Source organism: Protopterus annectens, chromosome 10.part0 (assembly GCF_019279795.1).
Source record: "Protopterus annectens isolate FY-2018-M chromosome 10.part0, PAN1.0, whole genome shotgun sequence".
NCBI lineage: Eukaryota > Metazoa > Chordata > Ceratodontiformes > Protopteridae > Protopterus > Protopterus annectens.
The window spans coordinates 1,449,723,898-1,449,741,582 of record NC_056744.1 but is presented as its reverse complement, the minus strand read 5'-3'; the positions used below and the strand labels follow the sequence as shown (position 1 = coordinate 1,449,741,582).

The 17,685-nt window shown below is 43.6% G+C and overlaps 1 protein-coding gene across 6 annotated transcripts in view; it reads left to right on the top strand.

The window, feature by feature from the left end:
- The window catches only part of OSBPL9 (oxysterol binding protein like 9), a 2,070,592-nt gene that overhangs the window by 1,518,642 nt on the left and 534,265 nt on the right, over positions 1–17,685 (top strand). For all 6 annotated transcript variants that reach the window (XM_044086075.1, XM_044086074.1, XM_044086077.1 and 3 more), the window contains one exon: positions 10,926–11,030. In XM_044086075.1, coding sequence (XP_043942010.1) covers positions 10,926–11,030 — 105 coding nt within the window. The remainder of the gene's footprint in view (positions 1–10,925; positions 11,031–17,685) is intronic.

Below are 17,685 nucleotides of genomic sequence, written 5' to 3'. Positions count from 1 at the left end.
TGTAGTCAGGATTTTGTCCTTGTAGGGTATTGGTGAAGTTACTAGAAAAATAGAGTTGATATGTCCCTATCTTTAGTGGCATCACTTACTCATCCCTATTCCCATTTAAATTTCCATAACATTACATAATTTATATTTATAATTATATAAATAGTTCTGGTGTTACGTTGGCTTGAAATGCTTGCCTCATGATTATCTCTTTTGTTGAGACCATATTCCCCATCGAGACAGTATAGTGGATTAACATTTCACCATAAAAGATCCTGATTGCAAGATAGCAAAGTATAACTTTGAAGTTGTATGAGCAGTGATTGCATCTTTACATCTTGGTCTTAACGGAGTTGCCCACCATGATACTATGGTAGATCAGCTTTCTACCTCGATCATGTCCCAGTTACAGGATAGCAGAGAGTGATGGCTGTGTATTTTACACTGCATATCGGTCCTGTCTACAGAGCTGGCATCATCAAATAACTATAGTAAGTTAGTAGAGGATGTGGCAAGCATCACAACAACATAATGATGTTCCAAAGTCAGGCAAATTCCCAGTTTGGGTGCAGTAATTGTTTATCTTGTTCTATTACAACTTCTGCTTTGGGGTAATCAGTTATGGATTCATGAGAGATTTCTGTCTAGTTTAATTTTAAGAGCTCTTTCTGTGGCTTTTCAGTGCTTCAGTGGAGCTGAGAAGGACTGGCATATGTTACATCTACAGCTGGTCACATCCCACGTGATGCGGTGCATCCATTCTTAATGAAGAATCTTGCCAGACATGGTTGCTGTGTGCATCAGTTGTAGTGTAGCACCTCCAACACTGTGAAGACAGGAGCACACAACTTCTCCATTATGGCGAGTACCTCACACAGCTATAATTTGTTCAACTGTGGCATCATACTTCGCTACTTTGTTTGTGTTCTGACTAGATTTTGTTTGTATGTGAAGTAATGCATTCACCAGAGAGAGCAGGACTAAGCTGAATATTGGAAAAGCATTTCTAACATTTTCTTCTGTAGATGTTGTATTTTTATAATTGTACGTTCTTGCTCCAGCTTGCCATCCCTCAATTACATTCTATTTTACCTTTCTTTGGTTAAGGCCCAAGCTTTTACATGTTCACGCCTCTGGTTTTGGAAACTAAACTCTCCCATTAGAATTTTAGTGCAAGCTTTAACTATTTCTTTTTGTATAATTATTTCTCTGTTCTCTTACCATCCCTTCAGTCTATTTTTTTTTTATCCACAGCCTTATTGTACTTGGAACTAAAAAGGATGTAACCAGATCAACTTTTTCACCCACCTGTCTTCTAACTTTTCCAACTTTCAGCTTTGTTTTTTATTTATTTTTTAAGCCAAATGTAGGACCTTGTGGACTAGGATGCATTTGTAGGTTGAAGGTAGGTATATTGGTAGACAAGGCTAAGAGCTGTAATAGTTTTAGCCAGATTAGCAAGCCAACTGGCAAGCAGTATCTGCCTGCACTCAGTGACCCAGTTGCAGCATGCATCTTGAACATCAAATGCCTGACCAGGATAAGGGAGGAATGTGCATGCTTACTTTCCTGGAAAGGGGTTGGGATAACAGGGTCCCAGGGAGCTTTCCATCATTAAGTCTCTGGTGGAGAGACTTAATGAACATGTCCAGTCTCCACTATGAACCAGAGACATGATGATGGTTACCAGTGTGCTTTGGAGGTCAAGTGCTTTCAAGTTCTGAGACATAGTGTCACTTGCATGAGTAAGCACTATCTCCTTACTTAGTCTTTTACACTACTTTCCTTGAAACATTCCTAGAGATTCACAGGCCCTCTTCCTCTGCCGTTCTGCTACCGGACTCCCCACCATCTTCCGATTCAGGAGGTGACGGGTGCTCGGAAGGACCGTCGACTACAACTGCAGCCTTTGTAGAAGCCATTTTGCAGTCGACGACCGGCACATCAAATGAGACAGCCCAGACCATGACTACTGTCATAGTCGTGGGGGAACCAGACTTAGCAGAGCCTCTGACCAGGATCCCTCCTCTGGAAGCTACTACTGTCATATCGGCATCTGATGCCAGGCCTACGCCTAAGTCCACTTTGTCCAAACGAAAACAAAAGGCCAAACATTTAACCATGACTAAGGAGGGCAGTCCTTCACTTCCTCTTTGATGCAGGCCTTCATGGCCCTCAGGCCTTAAGCCTCATCTACCTCCACTCTATCACTGCTAAGCCCTAGACCTGCATCTGCTTCTTCTGTCCCCCCTCCTACCTCTCAGGATAGGGAAGAAAGCAAGACACTGACTATTCCTCTTCTGAGAAATCCATCTCTTATACCTCACAAATTGCTTTCCCCCAAGAGTGCTACTCCCCAGATGAAGAATCTATTGAGGGAGACTCTCCTCCAGAGGATATTACATTTGGTGAAACTATCACCAAAGTGAATGAATATCGCAAATGGGACACCTCTCAAATGTCTTAAACCCAGAAAAGGTACTTTGAAATGTTACAGGTACAATCCCCCTCACCTTCTGCTATCCCATCTGTCATCCCTGCATACTTGGATGCTTTCTCCTCTGCATCTAAAACACCAGACTCTCAGCCACCTGCCCCTAAATGACCAGCCACTTTTACAAGGTGCCTGAGGATCAGAAATTTCTAGTCAAGTACCCCCCCCCCCCCCGGCAGACCCAGCTGTGATTGCCACATATCCAGAAAAACAATCCAGACTCATTCCATCTGCGTCACTCTTACCCACTGACAAAGATAGCAAATCTATGGGCAGGATTGGTAAGGAGGTTTATACCTCTTCCACTTTGGCTTTTAGAGCCATCAGTTATCAAACTCATATGACCAAATTTGCTTTGGACCTGGTCTCTGAAGCTGCCACCTTACTAGCCAGTACTCCTGACTTGCCCCACTTAGGCTGACAATTCTTCAAAACTTTCTCTAGCTGCCCAAGTAGCCAGACACTCTTATCAGATGCAACTGTGATGCTGCTGAGGCTTCTGCCCACTCTGCAGCATCTGCCTCTGTTCTCAAGAGATGTTCCTGTTTTAGACTGCAGCACCTACCAGAGGACTTTAACTCTAAGATCTTGGATGCCCCCTGGACCCTAATTTCCACTTTGGAAAACAATCTGCAGATCTGTTCAAGAGCCTGCAAGAAAAGATTAAGGAATTACAAGACATTAAACATTTATTGGTGTCTCCCATCCCCAAATACTATAGGAACTACCTGGCCAAGGCCACCTTTATTAGGTGTAACCCATCCCCTGCTGGATCTGTCTCTTCCAGGCCCAGAAGTAGTACCAGAAGGCCTACCTCTTCCAGAATGGCTGCCCATTAGCCTCCCCCTAGGCAGCCCTTTCAAGACAGAGGAGGCCCCAACAATGCATGATTGCCTTGCCCACCTACCTCTCTCTGCCCATCTGTCTCACTGCCTGCCCTTTTGCAAGACCATCACCACAGACAGATGGGTCTTGGCTATCATCCAAAAAGGATACTTCCTTTCCTGGAAAGAAAGGCCACCCCTAGGAAGTATTCCCTTCCCCCCAGAAATCAATGGCATCTTTTGCCTCAAGTCCTGACAGACCTTCTGAATCTGGGTACCATAGAACCTGTCCCCCCAGGACAGGAAGGAAAAGGCTTCTACTCTCGACTGTTCCTGGTTCCCAAAAAAGACGGACCATGGAGACTAATCCTAGACCTTTCCTTCCTAAATCTATTCTTACAGGTGCCCACCTTCAGAATGCTGTCGCTCCAATCCTCCTTCCTCTCATACCTGCCAAGGCTTTCATGGCCACATTGGATCTAAAAGAAGCTTACTTCCACATTCCCATACTACCCTCCCACAGAAAATGTTTACATTTCTTTGGACTCTCCTCTCATTTCCAGTTTACTGCTTTGTCATTTGGTCTGTCCACTGCCCCCAGAGTATTCACAAAATGCCTGGCACCTGCCATTGCCCATTACAAAATACAGGGAATTCAGATTTAGCCCTACCTAGATGACATCCTGATCCTGGCAGACTGCAAAGAAACTCTTTCTGCCCATCTGCTAGTCACCATGTCCCTTATACAAAATCTGTGGTTTTCCCTCAACCTCTCAAAGTCATCCCTAACCCCAGAGCAAAACTAGATATTTCTGGATTGTAGAGTCAGGACAGACCTAATGAAGGCTTTTCTACCCCAAGACAAAGTCAGCTGTCAGACCTCCCATTTCAAAGCCCTGCTGCAGACCCATGTAGTCACTGCAAGTCAATTTCTAAGGACCCTGGGCCTTATGGCAGCAACCATCCCTGTGCTGCCACTTGCCAGATTGCATATGCGAAAGATACAGTGGTATCTATAAAAAAATATTTGGTCCCAACACCAGCATCCCCTGGAACAGGAATCTTACCCCGCCTAAAGCAGAGTTTCACTGGTAGATTCAACAATTACAGCTCAATCCCGGCCTTCCCCTTCAGCCCCCACTTCCAACTCAAGTAATGCATACAGATGCATCAGACTCAGGATGGAGGGTCACCATGACATCCTACAGGATTTAAGCAGAATGGCACCCTTCTCTGAAGGCCAAACACAACAATGTGAGAGAAATAACAGCAGTTCTCCTGGCCCTGAAAACCTTCAGTCCCCTGCTTCTACCAGGTGTGCTCCTAATAGTTACAGACAACGCCACAGTGATGTGGTATCTCAACAAACAGGGAGGAACAAGAGCTTACCTCCTGTGCAGACTAACATTGTGGATTTGGGAGCTAACCTCTCACCACAACCTGTCTCTGCAGGCATACTACATCCTCTCGCAGGACAACAAACAGGCAGACCTGCTGAGCAGAACATCCTCCCCACAACACGAATGGATGCTGGACAGGCCAGTCTTCCTGGATATAGTCCACCTCTGGGGCATAACTGAAATAGATCTGTTTGTCTCCCCCCAGAACAGACAGCTGCAGACCTTCTGCACCAAGACCAACTTCTCACTAGCCTGGAGAGTAGACACTTCAGCATCTCTCGGAAGGGGAAGTTTCTATATGCTCCACCCCTTCCCACTGATTCAAAATGTCCGCCTGAAAATCAGGATAAAAACAGTCCAGGATGTTCCCCTGCAAGTGCAGCAGTGCACGGATTAAAGACAGTAATCCAAAAAGCAAAAAAACCAGCACCAAGGTGTATAAGGTGTAACTTTATTAAAAAGTTAACACATACAGACAGACCGGTTTCGGCATAAGTTAAGAGCCTTCCTCGGTGTACCTAAAAATAAAACTAAACACTCCTTATATACACACACCCATTTACAAAAAAGAAAAATCGTTGGCTGCTTACAATTGCTCATTCAATCCTGGAGGAATTAAACCTCCTAGTTTAATTATCCATCTTTTTTCTTTATTATTAAGTATATTGTGCCAGCCAGTTTTATTTTTTCTGTCCCCCTTAATGATATCAATTACAGTAAATCTAAATGATGCTGAAGGATGAATGACCACATGTTTATATAATGCATTGGTAAGCTTTTTCAATTTAATATCACTTAAATGTTGACTGATCCTGAACGTCTGGCCCACATAAAAGGCCGAGCGTGAACTGGTGGCTAAATATATGACCCAATCAGACAAACAGCAAAAAATTTAATGTCATACGCATGACTAGTATTATGACTAGTAAATTTTTTCTCTGGTTAAGCCTATTACAATGAACACAATGGACAAAACTATAACAACCATGAAGTACATTTCCCATTAGTGGGGATTGTTGAAGAGGGGCATCTATCTGGGCTCCCACCTTGTAATGATTGAAGTGGGATGCCAAAGTTCTGCCCCTCCTGAAGCCAAATCGACATTTGTCACCAATAAGCATCCTAATCTTCTCATCTGCTTGTAAGATGTTCCAGTTCTGTTGTACAACCTCATGAAAAACATTAGTTCATTTGTAGGTTTGTCTTTGTACTGCAACAATTCCTGTCTATCCATCCCACTCCCCTCCCTGCATGCCATAGTGATCACTCCAGGTTTGTATCCCTGTTCCTTGAATCTCCTGACCATGTTTCTTTTATGATGATTATGTTTGTCACTATTAGAACAAATGCGTTTTATTCTCATAAATTGAGACCGGTATATTCTGGATGACATGTGGCGGGTGATGGCTGCTGGCATGTAGGAGGGAGTTGTATTCAGGAAATTTGCGGAAAACCTGCGAATCCAAAGAGCCATCCATGTTTTTAGTTATAAGAACATCCAAAAAAGTGATATCATTTGGATCTTGTGTACAGGTAAACTCAATACCCCATTTATTCCCATTGAGGTATTCCACAAATTCCTGTAAATACTCCAAATCCCCCCTCCATACAAGCCAACAGTCATCCAAACATTGTCACCAGATGTCCATTTCTAGCAAATATAAATTGTGTAAGGGATCATATGTTAGCTGTTCCTCAATAAAGGCCGTAAACAAATCTGCGTATATGGCGGCAAAAGCGGCCCCCATAGCTGTACCTCTGGTTTGCCAATAGCATTTGTCCTGATAATGAAAACATTTTCAGTCAGGACATGTTCCGTCATAACCACTAACAACGTGTTGAATCCTGGAGGATATAGTTGGGCAACTCCCAACCATTATTCCACCACCAAAAAGCCAGCCCAGTGAGGGATGTTAGTATATAAGGAAGCTGCATCCAATGTACAAAGAAGCCAATGGGATTCAACCTGAACATCCGATATAAGCAAGAAGTATTAATGGAACTCAAGTCTAATACCAATATTATCATCACACCAGCAGATAAGGGGGGAGCCATTGTGGTCATGGACTTTGACATCTACAATAATGAAGCTCGTAGACAGCTTGACAATCATTTGTATTATATGTCCATGCCATTGGACCCTACTAGTACATTCACACTTCAGATAGATGATTTCATCCAATTAGCCATAGATGAGGGGATTATATCCAATAACACTGCCAAACATCTTACCATAGCAGATCCAAAAAAACAATTTTTATACTTGTTACCCAAAAATCACAAATCATTATCTAATCCGCCTGGAAGACCTATTGTTTCAGGCAGGGGATCATTAACGGAACCTTTGGCTGTGTTTTTGACACAATATCTCAAACCTTTGCTGCCTTTGGTGAGATCTCGTATCCGTGATACCACTGAGTTTTTACAAATTATATCGGATGTTCAGGTTGAATCCCATTGGCTTCTTTGTGCATTGGATGTAGTTTCCTTATATACTAACATCCCTCATTGGGCTGGCCTTTTGGCGGTGGAATACTGGCTGGGAGTTGCCCAACTATATCCTCCAGGATTCAACACATTGTTAGTGGTTATGACGGAACATGTCCTGACTAAAAATGTTTTTATTACCAGGACAAATGCTACTGGCAAACCAAGGGTACGGCTATGGGGGGGCCTCTTTTGCACCCATATACGCTGATTTGTTTATGGCCTTTATTGAGGAACAGCTAATATATGATCCTTTACACAATTTATGTTTGCCAGAAATGGATATCTGGCGACGATATTTGGATGACTGTTGGCTTGTATGGAGGGGGGATTTGGGATATTTGCAGGAATTTGTGGAATACCTCAATGGGAATAAATGGGGTATTGAGTTTACCTGTACACAAGATCCAAATCGTATCTCTTTTTTGGATGTTCTTATAACTAAAAACATGGATGGCTCTTTGGATTCGCAGGTTTTCCACAAATTTCCTGAATACAACTCCCTGATGCATGCCAACAGCCATCACCTGCCACATGTCATCCAGAATATACCGAAGTCTCAATTTATGAGAATAAAACGCATTTGTTCTGATAGTGACAAACATAGTCATCATAAAAGAGACCTGGTCAGGAGATTCAAGGAAAGTGGATATAAACCTGGAGTGATCACTATGGCATGCAGGGAGGTGAGTGGGATAGATAGACAGGAATTGTTGCAGTATAAAGACAAATCTACAAATGAACGAGCCCCTATTAGAATGATTACCACTTACGGGCGTAATACTAATGTTTTTCGTGAGGTTGTACAACAGAACTGGAGCATCTTACAAGCAGATGAGAAGATTAGGATGCTTATTGATGACAAATGTCGATTTGGCTTCAGGAGTGGCAGAACTTTGGTATCCCACTTCAATCATTACAAGGTAGAAGCCCAGATGGTTGCCCCTCTTCAACAATCCACACTAATGTGAGATGTACTTCATGGTTGTTATAGTTGTGGCCATTGTTTTCATTGTAATAGGTTTAATCAGACAAAAACTTTTAGTAGTCGTAAAACTAGTAATGTGTATGACATTAAATTTTTTGCTGACTTGTTCATCTGATTGGGTCATATATTTAGCCACCTGTTCATGTTCGGCCTTTTATGTGGGCCAGATGTCCAGGCCCGTGAAGTTCAGGATCAGTAGACATTTAAGTGATATTTAATTGAAAAAGTTTACCAATGCATTATATAAACATGTGGTCATTCATCCTTCAGCATCATTTAGATTTACTGTAATTGATATCATTAAGGGGGACAGAAAAAAATAAAATTGGCTGGCACAATATACCTAATAATAAAGAAAAAAGATGGATAATTAAACTAGGAGGTTTCATTCCTTCTGGATTGAATGAGCAATTGTGAGCAGCCAATGATTTTTCTTTTTTGTAAATGGGTGTGTGTATATAAGGAGTGTTCAGTTTTATTTTTAGTTACACTGAGGAAGGCTCTTAACTTGTGCCAAAACCAGTCTGTCTGTATGTGTTAACTTTTTAATAAAGTTACACCTTATACACCTTGGTGCTGGCTTTCTTGCTTTTTGGAAAATCTGGAGAGAGAAACCAAAAATCTTGTTGTTAATACCCTACTGGCCAAGGCAGCACTGGTTCCCCCTACTTCACAATCTAGCCAAGGGCAATCACCACAAGTTACCCCACAAGGTGGACCTTCTGACACAATAAAATGGAACTCTCATCCACCCACACTTGCAGATGCTGTCACTGACACTGTGGGTGAAAAACTTTTCATTCCCTTCAGGCATCACTACTCAAAGGATGCGTTTTCAGGCCTGAGGGAGGCAAGGAAACCTACTACAAGGAAATCATACCTAGCTAAATGGGAAAGATTCTCAAAATGGTGTCTGGAAAAGGGTAGGGATCCATGCATTGCAGACCCCCCCCTCATGTCCTCCCTTACATATGTCAACTTATAAAACATGGCCTACCGTACTCTTCAGTTAAAGTTCACCTTTCTGCAGTCTCAGCCTGCCTAACCCTAGAACGACCCCTGCTAGCCAGGCTCGATGTTGAGCTTTTCTTAAAAGGGGTCCTACACATTAGGCCCCCAAGGAAACCCATCCCACCACCCTGAGTCCTGAACTTCATTCTGGAAAAACTAACCCAGCACCTTTTTGAACCTGCTGGAACAGCTACCCTTCAGATGTGTACTTGGAAAACAATCCTGCTAGTGGCCATAACGTCATCCAGAAGAGTGTCAGAACTACAGGCCTTAATGTCCTGCCCCTCTTACATGACTTTCCACAAGGACAAGGTAACAGTTAGGACTAACCCCTCCTTCATGCCTAAGGTACTCAACGATTTGTCTTTAAACCAGTCTATTCACCTGCCCACTTTCTTCCCCTCTCCCACCAACGAAGGGGAAAGGATTCTTCACTCCCTGGATGTACACAGACAGTTGAGATTCTACCTGGAGAAAACAAAGTCCATCAGGAAATCCACTCAACTCTTTATTTCATGCCACCCCAGGGCCATGGGCAAGGCAGTCTCCAAACAAACCATCATCTGCTTGATCAGAAAAGCCATTTGCTTCTGTTACCCTCACCATGGCAAAAAACTTCCACTAGGAGTCAAAGCTCACTCCAGCAGAGCAATGGCAACCTCCAAAGCCTTCATCAAAGGTCTGGACACTGCTTCCATTATGGAAGCAGCTTACATGGTCCACCATACACACCTTCACCGAACACTTCAAACTAGACAATGTCTCCAGGGCATGAGCAGGATTTGCCAGGGCAATCCTACAGGGATTCTTAGAATCAGCCTCTTCTTCAGCCACCCTTCCTTCAAACTAAGCTGTGGTACTCTCTCACAACAAGAATACTGCAACATAGGAATAGAAGGACAGAATAGTTGTGTAAAATCTTACCATAACCATAGATGTCCTTCTCTCCCATGTTGCAGTATTCCTTCCCTCCCTCCAAAACCCCCTTCTCTCATTACCCAGTACAGCATACCCTCAGCCTCCTGGTACCCTATTCTCTGCACTGGGAGCCTATGAAAACTACATAAGGGCTGTATGGTCCTATACCTGATATCACTGGCGTACACTCCTGCTGGGCCTTATAGTCCTCCTGCTGGGCTTTCAGGTTCTGAGATCTTTGTGTGCAGACATCACATTTAAGGTACATGGTTTATGGCCCTACATGTGACATCCCACATAGCTGCAACAGCCAAGCTGAAGCTTTTGTTTAGGAGCCGACATATGGGTCGCCTGAGGTAGAAAATCCCACAAGAATACTGCAACATGGAAGAGAAGGACATCTATGGTTATGGTAATATTTTACACAACTATTCTTTACTCTTCACTGTTCACCAGCTTGATAGTCTTCACTTTAAGACCTGCATTAGATGTGGCCGCCTTACTGCTCTGTTACATGGATGAATGCCATTTGCTTCCCATGAGTCTAACTGCCATGCTCATGCCACAGTTTTGCTCTTAATGTCCAAGTTTGTGTTTAATCAAGAGTTTTGACCTTTCATGTTTAACAGAATGTAAAAAAAAAAAAAATAACTGCATTAATTTTTTAGGACTAACATTTCCTTGCAAAATGACTTATTTCTTTGTAGCTGTATTGCATGTTATAGGAACCAATTTCATATTAAAGGAATTGAAATGAAGCACTGGAAATGTGCATATTAGGAAAATAATGTTCTCTGTTTTAAAATATTTTCTAGATCCTTCACAGTTGTATAAATCAGAAGCACGTCCATCATCGTTGCCTGTTGTATCAGTAGGAACATCAGTTGAAGATCTGCAGACCCCAACTCCTAATAGTACTGGTGAGTCAGTTGATTCTGTAGTACCTCACCCAACATTGTTACACACAGAGCTGTGGAAAGGACCAGGTAGATTTCAGGAGTTTGTTTTTCTGCTTTAGAAAGTTTATCACTGTTGCAGCACTTTGTAGGTGATGTTCATCGTGTTTCACTGTTGCAGTCATTACACTTGGGTTATCCTGCTGGCAGGTAACCCACAGTCGGCCTGACTTCCAAAGTCCTGGTCCAGCGTCAGTTGCTGTCTCCTCTTCCCTGACATCAGTGTGCAGGGGTATTTAAGATGCAGCCGACGCCATTTTCTTCAGTCTTTCTTGCCGCGTGGTGCCCGAAGCAAAAGCAGTTCGCAAGTGCCGGTCGGCCGACTCCTGAAATTTTCGAAATTGAATTTCAGAACCAAAGTCTTCAATAAAGCTAAGTACCCCATTGGGGGAACTTTTTTCTTGCTCCAGACCGATGTCAGTAAAAGTTAACAATTGTATTTCTTGTGGGAAGCAAATACTTCATAAGGATTTTCACTCTTACTGTATTCCTTGCCTAGGCTCTGACCACGACGTTGCTAGTTGTCTGTTTTGTGCTAGATTCAACCAATGCACTATTAAGCGTCTGTTTGATTTTTCTTTATTTTACTTTGGCCGAAGGTTTAACTACATAATGCCGTCGGAACAACTGACGACCGGAATTCATAAAAAACGCAAAGAAAAAGAAAAGGACAGGCATCCGAGGTCCAAAACCGATGACTAAGCCTCTTCTAGGCCAGTCGCCGGTTCTCAGTGAGGCGCTTTTGCAGCCCCTGACACCCGCTACCTCAGAGCCACAGGCCGCCTCCGACTCCCACGTGGAGACAACTAGGCCTCTGGAAACTCAAGGTATTGGGCCTACGGAAACTATTCCCTCAGATGGGCCCAGAGCCGCTGAGCAGGCATCGTCTTCTGAGGGTGTTTTCAGACCTACACAGCTTACCATCAAGTCCACTTCAGCAGCCAAGGCAAAGTCTAAAACACCACTAAAGACAAACAAGTACAGCATTCTCCTGGACAGTCATCCATGCCAAAGAAACAGATGCTTAAAATGGCTGAGGACCTAATTACTTTGATCAGGGGTTCCCATCCCCCTCCTGATAAAAGGCCTAGGCAAGACACTGACTATGACTTCTCTGATAATGTCTCCATTTCCTCTGATTCCTCTTCAGAACAGGGATATTCTCTTCCTCCCTATGAGGACTCTGATGCTGAAGAATCAACCAATTCAGCCTCTCCTCCTGAGGATTATTCTTTTGGGGAAACCCTGCACACCATGAGGGAGCATTTCCATTGGGAGAGCCAGGATTATTCAGAATCCAAGAAAAGGCTCAGGGACTTTCTTTTACTGTTTCAGCACAGGCCCTTTGCTATCCCTCCTGTACTAGATATTGTTGTTGATGTTTTTTCTGAATCCAGTTTGTCTCCTGATTCTTTACCCCCTGCACCATTCACGCCAGGTAGTTACTACAGGGTCCCAGACTCTCATAAATTTCTTTAAAAACCCTGCTGCTGACCGAGAAACAATTTCTCAGGGTCCCAAAGGGGTCAAGGCTTCCACTGCAAAAAACCCTGTCCGCTCTGATAGGGATTCTAGAGCACTGGATAGATGGGGGAATAAAGTTTACACTTCTGCTACTTTAGCTGTAAGGGCTTTAAACTGCCAGTTTCACATGCTTAAAAATCAACAATACCTAATGTCTTTGCTAAAACAGAAAATGCTTACAAGCTCAGAATGTTCTGACAATAAGGAAATGCAGGATTTATTGCATGCAGCTGAACATGTGGGAAAGCATACTCTGCAATGTGGTTTTGATTCATTAGAGGCTTCTTGCAGAGCCGCAGTTACAGGTTCTGTCATTCGAAGGCATGCTTGGTTAAAAGAACAAAGCTTACCTGATCATGTTAAAGCAAAATTATTGGATGCTCCATTACAGCATGATACTTTGTTTGGTGTTAAGGCAGAAGAGGTGATAAAGAAAATGGAGGATAAAGCAAAATCAATGCAGACAGTAAAGGATTTCTTACGGGTTCAGCCACCTAGATTTAGCAGGAACTAGCCTTCTAAAAATTGGTATTTTCCAGTGTCAGGCCACAAAGAGGCAGATTCAGACGCCCAAGAGGCAGATCTCAGCCCCAAGACTCATACAGACCTAAACAATGGGGTGCTTCAGCCTCCAAAGGCGAAGAAGACCAATCACAACCTTATAGGAAACAGTCCCAATGACTTCCCTCTACAAATGCCAAGCACTTACCTTTTGGCACCACCCTTAGGGAGAAAACTAGCACTTTTCTCACAAAATTGGCACATGATTAACCACGACAAATGGGTACTGAATATTGTTTCTCAAGGTTACAGGTTCCACTTTCACACCCTACCAAGGCCAAAAGGTATGCCAGACCTGCCACAAAATCAATGGGCAGAGGCACAAAAACAAATGTCTGCTCTCATGGACATGAGAGCTATTCAAAAAGTACCACAGCAAGAACAGGGGCAAGGATTTTACTCAAGACTTTTCTTGGTACCCAGAAAGGACAAAGCCTGGAGACCAGTACTAGACCTGTCAATTCTAAATACTTTCCTGGATGTTCCAAAATTCAAAATGTTGACACTGCAGCAACTTTTTCCCATGCTGGGCAGGAAGGCTTGGCTGGTTACTTTGAACCTCAGAGGCATACCTGCATGTCCCAATCAGACAATCTTGCAGAAGATACCTCAGATTCATAGCTGGCTCAATGCATTACCAATTCTCTGCACTGCCCTTTGGCTTATCTACTGCGACACAAAACGCCAGCAAGTGTAGGCAACAGTCACATCCAAAATTAATTTATTAAAGTAGGGAAAATAAATCCCCCTACAACTCCATGGTAGTAAAAACCAACATTCAAACCGGTTTCGGTTCCAAGGAGCCTTCTTCAGTGAAATACAAAAGTAGAAATAAAGAATCAGAGTATCAGAATACATACATATATATATATAATTGAACTGTGCATGAAGACCAATCACAACACAGCATTGATAATTGTTACAATTGGTCATTAAGGCCAGGTGAAAACAAAGCTCCAAGTTTTATAATCCATTTTCTTTCCTTGGAGCTGAGTAATTCCTGCCAAAACTGTTTGTCTTTGCATTTCCCCTTAATACAATCAATAGTGACAAATTTAAAAGAGGCAGAAGCATGTTTTAAACAATGTTTATACAATGCATTGCTTATACGTTTATTTTTAATGTCACTCAAATGCTCACAAATTCTAAGGCGGAAAGCTCTAGAAGTCTTACCTACTGCGCCCAGGGTCTTCACACAATGCCTGGCACCAGTAATTGCATTTTGCAGACAAAAAGGAATTCAAATATATCCCTACTTGGACGACTGCCTTATTCAAGCAGAAAGCAAGGACATTCTACTAAAGCATCCGGCGTTTGTAAAAAGATTACTAATTTGCCTAGGGTACACAGTAAACGAAAAGAAATCAAAACTAGTGCCCTCTCAAGAGATAATATTCCTGGGTGCAAGCTTAAATACAACTGCCCAGATGGCTTATCTCATGCCAGACAAGCAAAGGCAACTGACTCATTACTTTCAAATGATGGCAACAAAAACCCAGCTACCTGCAAGAAAAATTCTGCAGGCTTTGGGCTTCATGGCATCTTGCATCCTGCTAATTCAATATGCAAGACTGCATATGAGGAAGCTGCAATGGTATCTAAAAAGTGTTTGGTCTCAACATTGCCACAGCCTGGAAACAATAATAACTCTTTTTCCCTGCCTGCAACAGGAGTTTCGATGGTGGGCACTGGCCTGTCACCACAACAAGGGACAGCCTTTCACTTTACCCACAGCCAGGCAGACAATAACAACAGATGCATCGGATTATGCCTGGGGGGCACACATGGCATGAAAATGTATTCAGGGCACGTGGCCCGCAGACCAAATGCATCTTCACATCAATCGAAAAGAGATGCTAGCTGTACAGAATGCCCTGACAGCCTTCAAGGATCTACTACATCCAGGACAACTATTACTAAAGACGGACAGTACTACAGTTATGTGGTACATAAACAAGCAAGGGGGCACACATTCCTACCCCCTCTGCAGGCAAACCATGACTTTGTGGAACACAACACTGACCTACCAAGTACATCTGCAGGCACAATTCCTGCCAGGAAAGAAAAATACTCTGGCAGACGAACCAAGCAAAAACCTCATGGACCCTCACGAGTGGAAACTAAATCCACAGGTCTTCAGCATGATAACAAGGAAATGGGGATGCCCAGACATAGATCTTTTTGCCTGCCCTCACAACTACCAACTACAGAAATTCTGCACAAGGACTTATCACTCACAAGCATGGAAAGTGGATGCTCTATCATTCAGCTAAAAAACCCTATCAGTTTATGCTTTCCACCACTGCCTCTCCTTCCCAAGGTGCTCCTAAAAGTCAGACAGGAGAAGCCAAAAATGATTCTGATTGCCCCAGACTGGCCACGCCAGCACTGGTACCCAATCCTAAAGAGCTTGTCTCAAGGCCTAGCCTGGACTTTACCTCAAATTCCTCATCATCTGACTCAACAAAACAACTAGTTCCTGCACAGCCAACTCAGAACCTTAAATCTGGCTGCATGGCAGATAATATAGCCACTCAGAACACACCTCTCTCTAAAGCTGTTATGGATGTCATTTTGGAAGCCAGGAGGCCCAGCACCAAGAAATCTTGTGCAGAAAAATGGAAGAGAGTCTGTGCTTGGAACCAGGCACAAGGACTTGAACCAATTATTCCAAATATTCCTCAGATTTTACAATACCTAACTGAGATGCTGCACAAAGGCCTATCCTTCTCATCAATTAAGATCCATACCTCTGCCATTTCAGCTCATTACAATACAGGACCTCCTATTTTCTCTCATCCACTGCTAAGACCGGACCTCAGAGGGGCAAAAAACATAAGACCCCCAAGGAGATACCTACATGGGACCTCAACTTTGTCTTAGAAAAGCTCACACTGCCTCCTTTTGAGCCAGCCAATACAGCTAATATAAAATTCTTATCATGGAAAACTGCTTTGCTCCTAGCAATAACTTCAGCAAGAAGAGTCTCAGAGTTACAGGCATTAATGGCAGTGGAACCTTTTATCACTTTTCATCCGGACAGGGTTTCTCTAAAACAAACCCAACATTTATGCCAACGGTAGTATCCAGTGTGGCTCTTAACCAAACCATTCATTTGCCAACATTTTATCCAAATCCCCAAAATAAAGGGGAGAGACTCCTGCACTCTTTGGACATACACAGGCAGCTACGCTTCTACTTGGACAAAACAAAAGCTTTCAAAAAAACTGAGCAACTGTTTGTAGCATATGCTGCAGGATCACAAGGAAAGGCTATCTCAAAGCAGACTATTTCAAAATGGATAGGACACTGCATTTGTTTCTGCTATGCACAGCATGGCAAGTCAGTGCCTAAAAATATTAGGCCACATTTTACCAGGGTAGCAGCCACTTCAGCAGCCTTTCTCAGAGGAGTACCAACCAAGGAAATTTTGGAGGCTGCAACTTGGAGTTCAGTGCACACTTTTACCAAGCATTATCACTTACCTCTTTATTCTAAATCCAGAGCAGGCTTTGCCACTGCAGATGTCCTTCAAGGATGCATCTGCAGTCTTTACAAATGGGTTGTCCTGTCGTCAGGCAGCCCTTCGGTCGGCCGGATTCCAAAGTCTGGGTCTGGCTTCGGCTGGTGTCGCACTTCACCCGACGTCACTGCGGCAGTTATTCGGGTATAAAGGCATCAGCCGACGCGACGCCATTTTCCTCTGTCTTTCTTGCCGCGTGGCGCCCGAAGCAGAAGCTGTTCGCAAGTGCCGGTCGGTCAGATCCAGAGATTACTACTACCGAATACTACTTCGAAGACTTCTATAAAGCTAAGTACCCCATTGGGGACTCTTTCTTGCCTCAGCCGATGTCAGAAAAAGTTAATAACTGTTTATCTTGTGGGAAACAAATACCTCATAAAGATTTCCACTCCTATTGCATACATTGTTTAGGCCCAGACCACGACGTAGCAGCTTGTCTAGCCTGTGCTTCTTTTAACCGACGGACGCTTAGACGTCGGTCGGAATTTGCTGAGCAGATTTTCGGCTCCGATTTTGCCTACATTATGCCGTCGGATCCTCCGACTACGCAAATAACCAAAAAACGCAAAGAAAAGGACCGACACTCGCGGTCCGCGGTTTCGGCCGAAACCGCGGTTAAGCAAACCTCGAGTGTCTCGGTTTCGGCCGAAACCGAGCAAGCGGTTCTTTCTTCAGCCGATAACTTGCCTTCTACCGAGGCCTCTTCTAACCTGGTAGAAACGGCTTCTGAAATCCAACCTTTTGTTGCGGTTTCACAGGATTTATCAGACACCATTCCCCTGGATATCTCTACCCCTGCACGTGGAGCTGCTAGGCCTCCTCCAGCCAGGTCTGTTAAGGCCTTTGCCAGGGCTAAAGCAGCCAAAGCATCAAAACCTGTGCCTGCCAAGCCCCCCTCTCACAGGCCCAGCACCAGCTCCCATATGCTTTCTTTGGCTGAGGATCTCATCTCTTTAATTCGTGGAGCCCAGCCTCATCCAGACAGGGCCGCTCTCCCTCCTCCAGAAAAGA